This window comes from Acanthopagrus latus, chromosome 17, assembly GCF_904848185.1.
Source record: "Acanthopagrus latus isolate v.2019 chromosome 17, fAcaLat1.1, whole genome shotgun sequence".
In the NCBI taxonomy this organism is placed as follows: domain Eukaryota; kingdom Metazoa; phylum Chordata; class Actinopteri; order Spariformes; family Sparidae; genus Acanthopagrus; species Acanthopagrus latus.
Window position 1 is genome coordinate 15496148 of NC_051055.1, and position 17673 is coordinate 15513820.

The 17673-nt window shown below is 42.8% G+C and overlaps 2 protein-coding genes across 9 annotated transcripts in view; both read left to right on the forward strand.

Moving 5' to 3' along the window:
• Positions 1-4431, forward strand: part of LOC119005699 (IgGFc-binding protein) — a 39704-nt gene extending 35273 nt beyond the window's left edge. Inside the window, exons 42-48 of the mRNA XM_037073561.1 lie at positions 101-699; positions 801-1368; positions 1477-1676; positions 2288-2668; positions 2785-3071; positions 3958-4008; positions 4124-4431. Of these exons, the coding sequence (XP_036929456.1) occupies positions 101-699; positions 801-1368; positions 1477-1676; positions 2288-2668; positions 2785-3071; positions 3958-3967 (2045 nt within the window). The 3' untranslated portion in view covers positions 3968-4008; positions 4124-4431. The remainder of the gene's footprint in view (positions 1-100; positions 700-800; positions 1369-1476; positions 1677-2287; positions 2669-2784; positions 3072-3957; positions 4009-4123) is intronic.
• A 1916-nt stretch (positions 4432-6347) lies between these two features.
• Positions 6348-16662, forward strand: LOC119006799 (FXYD domain-containing ion transport regulator 6-like). 8 transcript variants are annotated; one of them, XM_037075880.1, is made up of 10 exons: positions 6348-6756; positions 9239-9295; positions 9429-9455; positions 11689-11712; positions 11937-11963; positions 13369-13443; positions 15667-15703; positions 16169-16203; positions 16288-16324; positions 16410-16662. In XM_037075880.1, the coding sequence occupies exons 1-9, from the start codon at positions 6750-6752 to the stop codon at positions 16290-16292; spliced, it is 294 nt and encodes a 97-aa protein (XP_036931775.1). In that variant the 5' UTR covers positions 6348-6749; the 3' UTR covers positions 16293-16324; positions 16410-16662. The 8 variants fall into 8 exon arrangements, with proteins under 8 accessions (XP_036931775.1, XP_036931777.1, XP_036931776.1 ...); XM_037075881.1 differs by having other exon boundaries at positions 6364-6756; positions 11940-11963; XM_037075876.1 differs by lacking the exon at positions 6348-6756 and adding an exon at positions 6932-7884.
• The last annotated feature ends 1011 nt before the right edge of the window (positions 16663-17673 follow it).

Consider the following 17673-nt stretch of genomic DNA (forward strand, 5'->3'; position numbering starts at 1 on the left):
GTTCGAGATTGTGTTTTGACTCGCTTTTGTTCTCTTCAAATATGATTTTGAATACATTTTCACCTTGTTTCTCTCTCCCTCTTCTCATCACTTCCCACAGCAATGGATTGTCCAGCTAACAGTCATTATACCCTGTGTGCTACGGGTTGCCCAGCCACCTGTGCCAGTTTAACCTCCCTTGCCACCTGCCACAGGGCGTGTACAGAAGGCTGTGAGTGTGACGAGGGCTATCTGCTGAGCGGGGATACCTGCACGCCTGTGAGAAACTGCGGCTGCTCCTACAATGGCCGCTACTACAGGAGAGGAGAGCGCTTCTACCCTGAAACCGAGTGTCAGGAGGAATGCGTCTGCGGAGAGAATGGCGCGGTGTCTTGCCAGAAGGCCAAGTGCCGTAAAGGAGAGACATGCAAGCTCGTAAATGGAGTGAAAGGCTGCCACCCTGAGGGGCAGGCCAAGTGTGTGGCTTCCGGTGACCCTCATTACACTTCCTTTGATGGACGGAGGTTTGATTTCCAGGGTACCTGTGTCTATGTATTGGCCAAAGTTTGTGATGATGACAAAGGCTATCTGACTCCATTCACTGTAACTCAGGGGAATGAGAAGTACGGAAACGGAAAAGTGGCTGTTACCAAGTCGGTTGCAGTGGAAGTCTATGGATATGTCATTTACATCCAGCAGAGAGTGCCGTGGAAAGTTATTGTGAGTTTAACAACATTCAAAGCAAATGTGAGGTTTCATTTGTGCATGTTTTATTATTTATTTCCTCACAATGATTCTGTTCTCCTTCCTCCTCTTTGTAGGTAGATGATGAACTGCTAAACCTTCCTCTCTCCATGGACAATGGCCGCCTGAGAGTCACCCAAGAAGGTCGCAATATCATGGTCCGGACAGACTTTGGACTGATAGTCCTATATGACACCGTCTATTATGTTGAGGTGATTGTGCCTTCAACATACCAGGGTAAAATGTGTGGTCTTTGCGGCGACTATGACAAGAAGAACAGCGATGACTTCAGACTTCCAAGTGGCAAAATAACAAAAAATGTCGACGACTTTGGGAAGGCGTGGGTGGTGGACTTGCCAGGGCACGTGTGTGGGGGCTGCGGAGGCCAGTGTCCGGCATGCGAGCCGGCCAAGGCTACCTTGTACGGAAAACCAGACTCCTGTGGCATCATGAGCGCACCAAATGGGCCATTCAAAGCCTGCCATAAAACAATTGACCCAGCAGCATATGTCTCTGATTGTGTGTTTGATGTTTGTGCGGCGGGAGGCAAGAAAGACACTCTGTGCGACAGTGTCCAGGCCTACGCTTTGGCGTGCCAGAACTCAGGAGTGAAGCTGGAGCCATGGAGGAGCAAATCCTTCTGCCGTGAGTTCCACATAACAGTATTTTAGCTAAGAGTGTTTAATTTATTTGTATTTTTTTAACGTTTCAGGTGCAGATAAAAAGTCTAGCAAATGTCTCCCTCTCTTTTAGCTGCTTCCTGTCCCCCAAACAGTCACTACGAGGTGTGTGCCAAAACCTGTGATGAAACATGCGCCAGCTTCAGTTACCCAAGTACATGTTCCGAAAGCTGTTTTGAAGGATGCCAATGTGATGCCGGCTTTGTTTCTGACGGCATCCAATGCGTGCGCTTGGAAAACTGTGGGTGTGTGCACGCTGGCAGATATCTAACGGTAAAACTGTACACAGATTTATTTATTTTTTTTACTTTGTTCTCATTCATTGTTACTGTGCTACAACTGAAAAGGGAATCATGAGACAATTGTTAGCATACGTAAAATGCATACAGATGTTAAAGATTCTATTAACTAACCTAAATAAGGAAATTATCTAAAATAAAAAATATTTTATTGTAATATTTTTTCCTATTACCTGTAGTGCTTTTTGCCATCGAAGATATCTGCTTTCTCTACGTCACAACTAGATAGCACTCAGCTAAGTGTCTTTTTCCAGAAATCATGACCCATTTACTCGAAATAATTCACAGACCTTATTATGAGCCATTTCTTCTTCTTCTTTCTGGTGACAGCACAGCATGATTTTCTAGGAAAGAGAGATTGCTGTTGAGTTTATTTAAATTTGTTTGCTTTGTTTAGTTTCTGGCACTTTGAGTGCCATCTAGTTTCATCATACTGGAGAAAGGACAGACATCTCGATGGCCAATATTACCAAAACTCCACAACTCACACCAAAACAATCTATTGCCCAACAGTAAAAAGAAATATATGCATTTTTGATTTTGGGGGTTACTGTAACAATTCACTTTTAAAATGTATGTTTCCAGGTGGGCCAGAAAATGGTGGACAAAGACTGCAAGTCTAAGTGTGAGTGCCAGGCCTCTGGGCTGGTGAAGTGTGAAAAGCTGTCCTGTGCCAGTGGAGAGGTTTGTAGTGTGAGAGACGGGGTCAGGGGCTGCCACGTCAAACAGGGCAAATGCAGTGTCAGCCACGTCGGCCACCTCACCTCCTTTGATGGCATGTCTGGAGCGATAGGGGCTAAAGGGGCATTTGAAGTGGCGTCTCTGTGTGACGAGGCGGCTAAGCTGTGGTTCCGTGTGGTTGTGGATGTCAGGATCTGCAGTAAAGGTGCATCTCCTGCTGTTGCAACCGTGTACGTGTACTTCAAGGAAACCAGCATCGCGGTGAACAGCCAACACGCAACCTGGGTGAGACAAGTTGGAAGCGAACTCTAACCATGAAAGTGATCGTCTTGATGAATTTCTTTTTTTAACTCAATTGATTTGTTTTTACTCTGTTCTCTCCCTGTCTTCACGTCCTCCAGGTGAATGGCAGGAAAATGTCTCTTCCCATCAAAGTGGCGAGTGACGTATCTGTCCAAATCTCTGAGAGGTCTGTGATCATCGAGAGGACGTCTGCTGTGCGGGTCACCTACTCAATTTCACAGGAGGTCACCGTCATTATTGACAGTAGCCTGTCTGGTAAAATGTGTGGTGCCTGTGGCAACTACAATAACAACTCCAAAGATGATATGAAGACTGCCGATGGGAAAATCACCACTGATGTGTCTGTGATTGTTGGCTCCTGGAGCGCCGGGGACTTTTCTAGGTGGTGAGTATTTGAAAGGCACAGTGCAACATTCCCCTCCGTGTAAATGCGACAGACGAAGAAACATATTTATTGCTGCGGTAATGATAATCTTCCTCACCACATGCTCTCATCACATTGTTCCCGAACTCCCGATGTTAACTTTAATTGTTTTAATAACATAACAACTTTGCCTCCTCACCCGAGCTTTTAACCTTCAATTCCAGTCAGAGTGGAAGTTTTAAGCTTGAACTCTCCCTCGCCCTTTATTATGCAAACTGCAAACTTAATTTGACCACTGAAATAATCAAGTACAGATCAGCGAGAGATGGGACGGTGTTACAACCATTCAACCGCTTATTCTCTTAACAGCAAGAACTAAACAAGGACTCCACAGAGCCCTTTTAAAGGAATGAGAGTGTGGTTTTTAATTGCATTTGGTCCAATTTAATTAAGAAATGCCAGAGAATCCCCTATGGTAATTACTGATTAAAAAGCAGGTGAGGCTGACAGGCATGGCCATCAAAAGCTACCAAGCTTGCAATCCAATCACTGCTTGTCATCCAAGGACACTTAAGACTCATCTGGGTGCAATATTAATTTGAGCCCTCATCTTTAGTTCTGTGTTCAGCCTTAAGTCAGTCCCTTTGAGAATTGAGTTTGTGAATCCCCCTTCCTCTCTTCATTCAACGTTGTTGTCTTTTCGCAGGCCTTTTTCTCATTGCCACACTCTAAAATAAACCCAAGAAAAATACCCCTAAGAATCAGAGCTGCTCCCACTGAGTGTTTGCATATGCCTTTTAAAAATACAATTTTCAGAAGTGTTGCTTGTAATCTCTGTTGTGCCTGAGCGAACATGACTTTACTTTGCTCCAGTGCCCTTTGACTGCAATTTTCCTTTCCATTTCAGTGGCCTGTAGAGATGTTGGTCCTGCGGCAACAGAAAGCATCTGGTGCAAAGGTAAAAACTGAAGTTGTTTCCTCTTAAAAAAAAACAACTATGAAATGACACTTCCTCATGAATTAAACAGCTATACAATGCTCTCACATCTGTGTTCTTTAACCCCATTAAACAGGATGAAGATGAATGTGAAGTTATTCTTGTTTACAGCCAGTCTTGCTCATCACACTTCAGTACTTCCTCTTGATTCATGTAATGGTTGAGGTTGTTTACAGGCAGTCTGCGCCTCTATTGTTTGCCTTGGAGTGATAGAAAAATGTGGCTCTGTCTTGACCAACATCTCCACCTAGTGGAGGAGGAAACTATAGCAACTGCAGCCTCAAGCAACTTTTTACACTGTATCTGTCCTATTATACTTGCCTTGTTTGTAAAAATGTGTGTTTTACAAAACTGCTCTTTGCTGTTCTGACTAATAAATACTTGTTCATCATATCTGTGTGACTGTTATTTGTACTTCCACAAGAATCTGTAGAGCACAGTCTAAAACACACTACAAGGAGTATTTTACTGGTTATGCAACAGTCTAAATGTAATACTGAAACCTCTATATGACCTATATAGGCAAACAAGCAGACAGTCAGCAGGAATATTGGCAATTTCTATTATATTCTTTCCTCATTCCTGTCACCGGGTCAGATTCTGATGTTAACTGGGCTCCATAAGTCATATAATTAAAACTATTTTTGCTGCTGGGGATTAATTGAAGAAGCTGCTCTAGTCTGGTGGTATGACACTAAAATAAAGTGTCATACCTGAAACTTTTGTTTCACCATCTTCATATTACAGTTATTTCATAGCTGAACAATAGATACACTGATAGATGCAAACAGATAACAGCTTTGTTAAGCCAGAAAAAGACAAAGTTACCCCCGTCCTCACATTTCCGTGTGATATTACTGTTGGCACTGCTGTCATAAACACAGTGTAAACTACCACTAGCAGCCTTGCTAATGTCCAAAGTAGAAAATAAATTGACCATATTCGCACAGCAGCCAATTGGCTCTAATATTAAGCTCAGGGTGGAAAGTTAAACTGTGGTACTGCTGTGTTCAGGATTAAGCTGTGTAAACATAAGATTCATACAGAATCTGACAAATCATTGACTGAAAATACAACAGAAAGTGAAAATCCGGAGAGGCATTGGGCCATTTTGCAAAGGTAAAACCACGCACTTAATGACTCATTAGCTTCTGTCATACAACAGCACTCAACCACGTGTTAACTTTACTGTATGATAGTGTAACACGACACAATAGGAAAGGCATAAATCAGTTCAGAAATATCAACACTTGTCTCGGACACTTTTTTAAAGTGTGGAACGTTAGCTAGTACCTCAAAATATAGCCCAGAGTTGTTGCTACTGTGCACAATGGCCAACATGTGAACAGGATCAAATGGTGGGCAGATTTTGTTTCTAGCTGATCCAGCGGAAAGAATGCTGGTTTAGAACCGTCTCAAGTCGCGGTGGTAAGCGGGGTATAGCTCTTCCTGTTTCAGTGGCCCAGTGACAGGCTGTATAATACAGTGAAAGCGAGTTTTATGGGGAACCATTCTACAAACTGACGTCATTTTTCTACAATCATCACGCTTTGCAACAGTATTTGCTTCAAAGGGAAGCAGCAGCCAATAAAAAGCCGAAATAAAACCCGAAATAAAACGTTAGCCTATTAACAGACTACACTGCGGTCGCAAACATTGCGGCTTAAACATCGCCACCACTCACAAAATGTGCACTCTAGACAGATTTGAGGTCTGCAGTGGGAACACTTCCACTTCTATCCACAGGGGCCACCAGAATCAACACTAAATGAAAGTTTCTTGTAGCTGCTTTAAAAAAGAAAATGTCTTAAGTCTCCTGCATTTAAGAAATCCTGTGTGCACTTCATCGGCACTACAGGTCCTTTGTGCAGTAGCAGTGAAATAACAAAATTCCACAAATGTCTACAGCTAACTAACAACAACAGTAGATGAGATAACACCCTGGATATCACAGTGTGAGACGTGTATTGAGACAAAACCTGCTGCCGTCGAAGCCAAGTCCGCTCAGCTCTTCTGTATTTTCCCCCCCCCAAGCGAAGAGGGAGCTCCTGGCAGTCTGGTGAGGAAGAGACCTCGGGGAAGACAGTTTTCATGTGGCTGAGAGAAAACTTGTCTCGCTGACAGACTGCAGTGGCCGTGAAAGTGCATCAGTGTTTATACTTTCACTTCACTGCACTCACTCTGTCAGTAAATCACAGCACAGCACAACAGGCCCCTCTGTCTGTCTGCCTGTGACTCTTATATATCTGGCTGTGTTGGGGAGATGAGCCTGATTTACAGGTCATTAAGGAAATCACGTTTTATTAGCAGCGCAGGCACCAAAACCAGATGGGAACAGTCTCCCCCCTGTGCTGCGGCTGCCTCTCTGTTGTTTACCTCTGAGCAGGGCAGCACAGGATCGTTTTTTGGGACTTGCACCCCGCCCCCCTCTCTCTCCCTCTCTCATTCCTGAGCAGAGACCAAGGAAGAACAGATCTTTACTTGCTACAGCCGAGTGCTGAAGAGTCTCCTGTGAATGCAACGTGTGTTCCTGAGTTTTTTTGGCTTCTTCATGAACAGAAACTTTAGCGTTACATATTTTCTCGGCTGAAGTGAGAAAGGAAAAGTAAGGGAACTTTCTTCAAAGTTGAAGTAAAGTTCGGCTCAGAGGCAGGGCAGAGACAAAAATCCTCACTCAGACTTAAGAGTGTAACAGGAGGCTGATGCACGGTAAGTCCATTTAAACGTCCGCATTTATTTTTTTTCTTTGTGAAGTGAATGCATGTGCGTAAATGACGTGTGCCCCAACGCTGAGGCCGGAAACCTGCACGTCGCGACTGCAAAAAGCCAAAACACGCACAGTTTGTGCGTATGCGCGCCGTTTTCCCGTGTCTTGTCGATGAACCAGCGCGTTCACAAGACTTCCTCCAACCGCCCCCCAAAAAACTTACAACGCCTCAGTGAACATGTTCGGCCTAATGACCTGCGAGAACTTTTTACGCACACGACTTTTTTGTCGCGTAATTTGCCTGATTGCGTTTTTTCATTTCCAGTGTCGTGCCAGATATGTTTGTTTCTTTGCGTTGTGTGTTTGTTGCGGTCATTTGAAGGAGGCTTTTTGCACCGTGGTGCTGATGTGTGAATGCGCTCTTGCGTGGGCTCACCTGTAAGGGTTCACGTAAGCCATCCTGGTTTTGTTGTAGATTACAAAGTGTTCATGTTACTCCCACTTTATTTATAATCCACTGTAATTAATTTGTGTGGCGTGTTGTTGTACGGGTGTCGTTTCTGCCCCCCCACCATTATATTCCTCTGCACCACTCAGACGGCTAACAAACAAGATTATTGGATTGGTTCTTGTCGGAATAACTCCCCATGTATTTGTTTGATTAAAGCTGATTGGCAGGCCTTTGTTGTTAATCCTGCTTGGGGGGGTTGAACTGTTCATTTCTCCCCACTGCAGCTCCCATATTCACACCCCTCGCTTTAGTCATGCATGAATCCCCAGCAGTACTCCAGGCCAAGGAGGGGAACCAACTAACGTAGGCTTTGATCCTTGCAATGCAAAACATTTTTTTGTTTTTAATTCAGTGGCTTAGATTTCCAGTGTGGAACTGTGCCTACCTGCATCACATTTTTGTTGTCACGTCTTTTTGGATTTTCATATTTTATATCACGCGGCCGTGAAGCCAGCAGCCCTTGCACCCATGCACCGTGCCCCCATTGGTCCTCCTGCAGCTCCCTTGAGCCCAATCACGAGTCTGGTAGTGGAACCTTAGCCTGTAAATATGTGTGTGTAAAGAGACCCTCAGAGAATGTCCCGGACTACATTTGAACGGGAAAAACAGCCCCAAGGAGGTTCGTGCTCCAAGACTAGACAACCCAGCAAAACAAATCCAAAACCCACTGACCAAATATCACATGCAACTCAACACCAGACTTGCCTTGCACCCCTCTACTGCCAAGCGCCTTTTACTGAGCCTGAAATAGACCCTCTTCACTTACCAAGAGTCAGGAGGCCATGTTATTAAAGACGCATATTTAGAGAGCGCAAGTGATCCATCTACCAAGTGTATAGTGAAGAAGGAGCTTTGTGTGGTGTGGTCTCGTTAAAGGGACACTCTGCTGAAGTTCAGTACGCTCATTACTAGCGTGTTGTGAAAACAGTACTTTATCCTCCGTGGCTCCTGAGGGAGCTTACTGAAGACTGAACAGTAATGAAACTCTTTATCCTGTTGCATTATTGGGTTTTAGTGTTTTTTGGAGCATGGCCTGCACACAGGGCTAAAAAAAAGAAAAAACAAAAAAAGGATATCTTGAGCCTCTGCCGCTTCGCTTTGGACTGTTCCTTTTGCCCATTTAATAATATCATATTGAATAAAGCCTGTTCTCCCATTCCTGAGCCACGACTGCTCTGGGAAACAACAACTCGCCCTTAGTAACCTGAGCTGGCTGTTTGGTGGGCTCTGACAGGTATTAGTGGATTTTTGAACACAGGCTTTTCGCTGTTCGCAAAGGCAGTTTCGCTCGTTATTCCAGTAGGGAGGTGAGAAACACGGATGCCGGTATCAGAAATGCATCTCATGCTGCCTAAAAAGCTGTATTGGGTATCTGTGATTATGCAAATCTATGCACCGACCCAACGTCACATGATTTACTGGCCCCAGAATAGATTTTTTTTTTTTTTACTTCACTTACCCAATATCTATAAACAGCAAGTGACTTGTGTAGGTTCAAACAACAAGTCTGCAAACGTTTCATTCATAATTGACTGTCAAGCTAGATGATGATGAAAGAAAGTTGCACGTCGTTGTACACAATGGTTGCATTCATTTCACATTGGTACAAGGTTAGTTCAGAGCTGTTGCATAAGAATAGCACTGTGTGTACGCAGGATAATTGAAAGCGCTCTAATCAGATCAAACAAGTTTGTTGGGAAGGAAACATGGTATCAGAACATCTCTGTATTTTACTTTGGTTATTTTGAGTGCGGAGGGAGTCAGTGAGTCTCGTTAAGTTAATCTGTAAATCACGTAAAAAGAGCCTCGACTTCCTGTCAGTGCAGGTCGTAAAACAGCAGTGACCCCAACATGTGAGGACAGAACCTTGCCTCTGCATCTTATCAAGACATTTATTACTTCTCTTTATTGTTATGTACTTTAGAAAATAAAATTTAAAAAAAGCCTCATTGCCGTCTGTTTCTTATCAACAGGTACAATGGATCTCGTGGTGTTGGTGGCGTTGAGCTCGTGGCTGGCTCCTGCACTCGGTGAGCATTATTCTTTCTTTGAAACCGACCTGTGCGCCTTCACTTGCTCCCCTCCCCTCCACTTTTTTTTTTTTCTGCTGCTTTGGTTGTGTTTTAAGTTCCCCCATGTTAAAACAAGCTGTCTGTACAACAGGATCAGCGTTTGGCAGGGAAGTGTTTGGTAAGTTTTCCCTGCATACGAGTGGCCACTGGCAGCGCATGGCCATCCGACGCCTGGCTTCCGTTGCTTACTTACGTGGTATGGCTGCTCGCCATGTGCTGGTCGAATGTGTCCAAAGGGCCTTTGTCTCGTTGTTGGCGTTAAAAGTGATATTGTTTCCAGTGTGGTTTCACTTTATGTATTTTCCATTTTAAATCATCTCATGGCCGTGTGTTGCCGTGACGAAAGGCCGTGTCGGAGTAGTGTAAATGTTTCTGTAGACCGCAGTTCAAGTGATCATTTATTCAGACCACTGCCAAGTTTTCCGGTGTTAATGCGGGGGCCCGGGCTCGGCTTGGTTTTGTCTGTGTGCCCTGCATGTCATCAGCCGGGCTTGATGTGAGGCTGATTTGCACTACACTGAGGGGGTTTGTTATCTCCTCTGACACTTGGGTCTGTCGGAGTCAGACCTTGTTTTCAAAGGCTTGTCAACCCCAATCTGGAGAAATGTGTTTTTCGGGACTAACATTAGTATTTACCGCCTGATAATGAGTTCAAAGTTAACTCGAGCACTGCGGTAAATGGGATTTAAATGTAAAAAAAAAAAAAAGCAATAGGGCTTTGGCTGCATCGTAGTCATTTGTAACAGTTAATGTCAGATTGTATTGGATCACGTACAGCGGCATGATTCTTTCAAATTTAGCATCTAGCCTGTCTCGATGAGCTGCTGGAGGAGTCAGACTTGCACTTTTTTCCACTTGATCGAACAGATTATCATCTATCCGTATTCAACATCAGACTTCAAATTGTATTCATAAGCACAACAAGCAGGGCTGACATTTCCAAACCCTCTCTTCACACTCTGTTGAATATTTTAATGAGAGCTGTAAGAAATAACACAATAACGATGTGGAATGTGGTCTGGCACGAGAAGAGAAGTATTCGTGAAAGCCTCCAGTGTGCTGCTCCGAGGTCACTCAGTCCTAACATGGCGTATAAACAATGCGTTTTCATCGCTAGACCAAGTGAAGTGAAGTTGTCTCACTAATTATTCTCATTATTTCTTAATCATTTCTTGATGTCACTGAACACAAGACAAATGTTGCAGTATTCAGCTTGGGTACAGAGTGCTTTCTAGCTCTAACATTTAAAAGACTGGAGAATGAACCCAGCAGACATGTTTTTCCACATGAGAGAGGCGACGTGATGGAGCAGATGGGGGCTGCGCTTTCCCACATCCCGAACAGCACACAAGATAACACAGGGAGAAAGCAATGAATGCACAGAAGTTAGGCAAAGGTGTGGAGAGTAGCACCATTCCTCTATCTGGAGAAAGTGACTATTCTGGAAAACGTGGTCTTAAAAGGAGACATATTAAGCTCATTTTCAGGTTCATCGTTTTATTTTGGGTTGGCAGTAGATTAGGCTTAGATGTTTTATTCTGCAAGAGCTTTTGCACTGTCCTCCCCCTTCTTTCTGAAGTGCTCTGTTTTAGATCCTCTCCATTTTGGGCTGCCCCTCCAAATATCGATCATCAATCAATTCTCCTGTGCCAAACAAGCCACTAGGCATAAATTATGCAAATACGTGATGTAATGATGTGGCGCATTGGTTTTCTGTGGGAGATTGAAGCTTCGCTTGGTGCTTTGACCTTTTAACTTCCAAGAGTTTGCACATGAATAAGAACCCATATAAAACACTTTAGGTACAGGTCTGTTTTGAGACATAGCAAGTTGTTCTTTATCCTACAGGTTGGGATCTTTTTTAAGATGTTTTTGCAGAACTTATTAACTGTGACTTTCTTAGCAGTAAAGATAATAGAACACTTTTACATCAGAGCTGCGACAATTAGATTAGTCTGTCATAAAAAATCACAAGTTATCAGTCAATGTCAAATATTTCTGGCTCCAGCTTCTGAAACATATGATTGTATTGCTCTTCTTTGTCAGTTATGAGAGTAAATGTAGAAGTTTGGGGTTTTGGACTGTTTGTTGGACAAAATAAGTGATTTGAAGATGTCACTTTGGGATTTTTCTTCTTCTTCATTTTATGGACTAAACAATTGTGAAATTAATTGGCAGATTAATTAATAATAATAAAAAAAAGTGTGGGTTTGATACTTTGATACTTACCTTTTTGGTCTCTCTCTCTCTTGAGTTTGCCAGTTCCACCATATTTTCCATTTGCTGACAAGCTCTTGCACCACCATGTGAATGCCTCATGAAGACTAACGACTTTGCTTCCCTTTTCACAGCTTCAGCGGCAGATAAGGACAAAGGTGGGTATTATTTGAGCAGAAGCTTAGAAAAGTCAAATTAAGATAAGCTGCACACTCGCTTTCAGCAGGCATGTAAATTGGCGCTGGCCTCAAACTGGCTAATGACTAGATGAATGACTGAGGCCTTAAAACTGCTGAATAGCTGTCACATCACGAGTACTCTCTGAAGTGTGTCAGTGTGTAAATCTGCTTCTCATTTATTTCCTCTCTCTGTTCTCTCCCAGCAGACTATGACAGCGCTTTTCAGTATGGTGAGTGTTGAGCAGATGAGCGTGGTCTTTCAAATGACACCGACACAGGAAACATCTGGGAGGTCGAGGCCAAGTTGGCATTTTCCACTTGTTTTTCCAGAAGCGACGGAAAAGTTTCACCTCGAAAGGCCAAGCTGCTGGATTAGTCTCACATATTTCTAATCCCATCCCCTGTGCTGTAGACCCGATTTTAAGTTTAGCCAAAGCAACAAAGTGCAAAGAAATACTCAAACGCTAATATTTTATGAATACCTGCCATCAATTCAGCACTCTTTATTTTTCACTTCATTCGGGCAGCGGGCCATTTTTGGTCACGTACCTTCCTAGTCTGTGGGAAGATTGCAGAAGCAGTGGCTCCCAACACGTGGGTCGGGATTCCTCAGGGGTTTCAAGATATTAACAGGGTTAAGAAAGAAAAATCTAAATTTCCTGTTTTGGGTACTGTCATCTCCTCGAGCCTCTAGAATCCTCAAACAACCTGATAGTGGAAATTTACTCATTAGTCAAAAGTTCTTTAAAGTGCTAAGTCAAAAAGGTTGAGAAATACTACACTGAAGAATTGATGAAGCCGTCTTTGATGAAGCAACTTTGAGACGGTATACCACATATAAAAAAACAAAACATTTTGTGTGTAGTGTTAGTGTGTATAGCCATCGTGTTAGCCAACAAACTTCATCAGTCTGAATTTTAAACTTGAGATATGTAACAGAGGGAGGATATGTTACAGTTTGACAATGAACTTCATTCTCTAAAATGGCATCAGTGCACTGAAACAGCAAATGTTGAAAAACATCCAGTCACGTTAACACTGCAAAAACTCAAAATCTTAGCAAGTATATATATCTGAATTTTAGTCAAACCAGCTCATCACACTTGATATAATACTGGGTCACCTGGAAAGTAGCATTCCATTAAGACAAATGGGACTTGTTTTTAGTTAATTCTCAAAACATTCCTGGATCCGTCCCTTTATCCCAATCATCACCAAAGGTGAATGGGGTCTGTTCTGGGCCATGGTCCATCCTCCCTCCAAGTTTCGTGAAACAGTAGTTTTCTTGTAATACAGGTGAAACGTACTGACTCACCCAGAGGCTTTTGCAACATTACAAGGTTCCTCCTGCAGACTTTGTATTCAGTTTCATTGGAACAGACAACATCAGAGTTCAAGCTCACCATAGTTTATGGGTGATTGCAGCTCACAGGAATTTGTGGTGTCCCAACATGGCCATTAGGGGTCTGCAGAGCTTTTCTGCAATGCCGCTCCTCAATTAAAATGTAGCTAAACGCCTCATAAAAGGCTTTTGAAATTGTGGTGTTTTGTAACTCAGAAACATTCACATCTGACTGTTCATCTCTGCAAGAACTACAACGTGTTGTCTTTGTTGTTGTTGTTGTTTCATTTCAGATTATGAATCTCTGAGAATTGGTGGCCTGGTCTTCGCAGTGGTACTGTTCCTCATGGGTATCGCCCTCATTGTCAGTAAGTGTTTGACTGCCTTAAACTACTGCCTGGTCGGTGTACCCACACTGTGATCCCTGTGTGTGTGAGTTAACCTCATACTTTGCTGGAGAACAAGTAGGCCACTGTCCCTTTCTCAGACGTCTGGAAAGGGAGGCACACAGACACTTCTTGCACAATCTCAGCGCTCAGCTCTCTCAGTATCAACGTATCACAGCTATTTGCCCTTTATACCTCACCCCTTTCCTCGCTCAGTGTCCTTCCAAGGTTCCTCCTCCTACCTGCCAGCACATGCTGTTACTGCTGGTGCTATCCCTGAAACAAAAACCAAGCAATAAATTATTCACGGGGACCCACACACTCTGCCACGCCATCTCTCTGCTTCTGTTCGTCAAGATTCCTCACTGCTCTCGATGAAGAAATGAGTGTGAGGCTTCGTTTCTGAAGGACGCACGGTATACAGATGGTTAATGGTTATTAAACTAAACACCAGTGGATAAATGTATTGAATTTATAAATGGTCTCTGAGAGGCACAATCTGATATCCAAATGTAAGCAGATCGCCACACTGACAAAGCTGAAAAGAATAGAGCTGCTGTCGCCACTAGATTGATTGAAGGATCATTAAAGGAGAACTCATTTGCTTTTTCAGTTTTTTTCCTTTCCTTCAGTATGTTGTGTGGGTTCTTGTGCATGTAAAATGTCTTCAAAGTTTGAAAAGCCCATAGTCTATGCCAATGGGATCTCCCCATTCCCACAGAAAACACTGCTCTTTAAGCGCCTTGTCAGCCATTCCGCCTGCAAATCACTGACTTCCTGACATCATATTACATAACTGCGTCACACATTTGCATCATCTTTCCCTATATTCACTGGAGAAACTAAGTAAAGTGGAAGCTGGAAAAACGACAGCTGACTGGAGACATGGTGAGCAGCGCTGGCTCAGGCATGTGTTAGCTGACCAATCAGAGCAGAGTGTGTTTATCTTAAAGAGACAGGAGCCAAAACAGAGCGTCTCCAACTACATTCCAGTAGAATCCCAAAATAAGATTATAAAAATGAAAATGAGCATTATATGTCCCCTTTGAATACATAGATTTAACAGTAAGATAAGAGTAACTCATGTTTTTTTGCTGTTTACACATTTGAATATTAAACATTTAACAAAATTCAATTCTCTGAATTTTGATTAACGTTTTTATTTCTAACTCATTTACTCTGAAGTTACATGTGTGATTAGACTTTAATGTGATGTGACCTTAAATGGTACATCAAGTGGAACATCTGTTTGACCAAGAAAAAGTTCTTGTTTCGATAACCGCTTGTGAAAAGTCAAATGCTCCCAGGGGCCAGAGGCGAGTCACAACGGAACAGAAACTTTCGGAAATGTTATTTTTAGGTGTTTTAAACATTTGGATTTTAAAAAAAAAAAAAAAAGAAAGAAAGAAAGAAAAACTAAACAGGACATTGTTGATCGCAACAGACACCTTTTGGCGCCTCCTAGTGTCAAAGTGAGCAAATAAAGGGTGAGTGTTGCCTTTCAAGATGCTCACAGCTTTATTATTAGTCTGGGGAGTATGTAGGTCATTGGCCCAGGTTTTTTGTTGAGCACACCAAATAGTCTAGCACGTATACTATAACCACTCAAGCTTGTCACGTAAAGAGCTGGTCTGTGGGACAGACAGGCTGCTATAAACAGCTATACTATAAGTTACATACTTTAGTTAAAGGTCCAATGCAGCCACGACTATTTGTAAAGACAACAACTAAACCATTCATCACGTTAAGACTGCATCATCTGTCGATAGTGTCTGGAGGCAAACTGAAGTGCATCTTAATCACATAACCCTTTTGTAGACTTGCACATAATATCAATGCTACTAGTTGGAAGTTATTCAACAGACTGGCTCCTGTATAGTTTGGCAGCAGGATTTTTGCCGTGATTTAGGTACATTGATGTATTCTTGAGCTCAGGCCAGTAAGCTGCAAGCTTATATGGCCTCCCAAGGCGTGTAGCCCAGATGGGCTCATTGGCACAAGCTCAAGAGTATTGCTGCACCTATCAAGGCCTGGAACAACCTCTTCCTCTATTCATACACTGGGTGGGGGAGGGTGCTTAGGGGTACACCGCTGACTGTGAAAGTTTAAGACTTTATTTTAAGATATATGAATACATATATGATTTTACATTTGCCCTTATAGACGTGCATAGTTATTTCTTCATGTCTTTTTCTCTCAAAATAGCCCGGAAGTGTTCCTGTTCGAAGAGTGACCAGTCAAGGTAAATTAAGTTAACAAACCAGATCATTATTTGTTAGAAAAAGAAAAAGTAAAGCACGTAAAGGTCCAGTGTGTAGGATTTAGTAACAGCTAGTGGCAAGGTTGATGATTTTAACCGGCTGAATACCCTTTCATCTTTACACTTGCAAAAGAAATGTGAGCCAGTATTGGGTTCGTCCACTCTGGGCTACTATAGAAAAGAGATGGTGCAATATGGCAGTCTCCATGGAAAACTGTAGATTTAAAAAAAGCCAAAATTGAAAATAAGTGACAAAACACGACAATTCATAGTGCTGGGTGAATATACACCAATGAAAGCATGATTTCTGCCAATAGATCCCCCCTAAACTATACACACTACACCTTTAAGTTTTCTGGAAATTAGATTTAAGCCCTAAAAACATTCAGTTGCACAAACCCCTTCATTCAAGCATTTTCATTATATTACTGTTAATTTTCCTTTTAGGACCAGGGGTCCTGATGTGGAATCTGTTCCACGGGGTGAGCATTTGTCTTTTCTTCTGCAATGATAACTAGGATTGTTTGTTTCTTCTGTGTAACAGTCATGTAAAACTCTTTCTACAGCTTAATAGAGACTGAGGCTAAGTGCAGTGGAGATCCGGTAAGAGTCACACCAACCTGTGAATCTTTCTTTTGTAAAACGAAGCTGTAAGAGATGAAACTTACCGCCCTCCTCTTCTTCACAGTGTTCCTGACTCTTGCCATTAGGTGGCAGCAAATACTTTTGATCACAGCTGAGGACTCTCTTTCCATGAACACATGATTTCCTTAGATTTCATAATGTAACTGTGCTCCTTTTTTCACTTTTTTTTAAAGAATGTTTTTATCATCGATGACTGTTACTAGATGATGGGCCGACTTTATATTGTGGTGATTAGCGTTTGTATTTTTGTGACTTTCAGACTGATGAAAAATAATAAAACACACGTTTGAACCAGATCTTTCTCATGCATCTTTCTTTTCTCTACCGTTGTAGTAATCCAATGAACCCCTCCACCCCCACCCCACCACCCCCACCCCTTATTCTGCTGCACTCCTGCTTGTGCTGACGCTGCAGTCAGTTCAGTTACACATGCAGTAGTAACTACCAGCAGCAGCGAGCATGTGAATGATTTATGTGCTGCATCGTGCACAGCTCTTGGAGAACGCTGTCTTTAAAGAAATATAGTTAATTTAACCTATCTCTGTGTTCACTGCTGGTCATTAGCAGGTTCTCTACCACAGTGAGTCTGGCAGCCCTCCGCTGATGGAAAAGCTGCATGTGTAGGCTGTATTTTCTCCCTGGAGTTGCAGGAGCGGGCTGACTGCACTGCACAAAAGACTGCATGCGGGACCAGAAAATGGTGCATTTTGAGTTTGCAGGCTCACTTTTGTATTTTTTTTTAGATAGAACGTGTTCAGCATAAAAAGTAATACACTCAAAGACCAAATCCTTCAATATATATTTGAAGATATCTTCTTGATAAACCCTCCAACTCTCACTTGCGCACCGACTTACATTGACTTATCTGCTTTGATCAGCTGTTTATACCAGTGTTGGTGACCCGCTATGCCCCTGTAGTCCACACCCTGGCAGCTCCTTTGTCGTTGCTCGGAGAGTACCCCACTGCTGTGAATGCAGTGTTTGGCTGTTGCCAGCAGAGGGTCCCTGCTGAGTTCACAGAGAGGCTTCTGAAGCAGTTCCTCCTCCTGTCCTGTTCAGCTGGATCCAACCTCAAACTGCAACCCAGCAACCTGCTAAGTAACTGGGAGACGGAGCACTTCTGCATCTCTGCAGTGCAGCCATGGCCACCACAGGTTTGATTGTTTGTTTGTTTTTTCTTCTTTTATAGGATAACTAGAGGTGTGACATATATTTGTAAGAACTCCCTACAGATTGTCTGAGTTAAGAAAATGTTTGGTGTGGTTCTTTTGTGTGTGATTAATCTTGAGTTAGTTATGTAGATACCC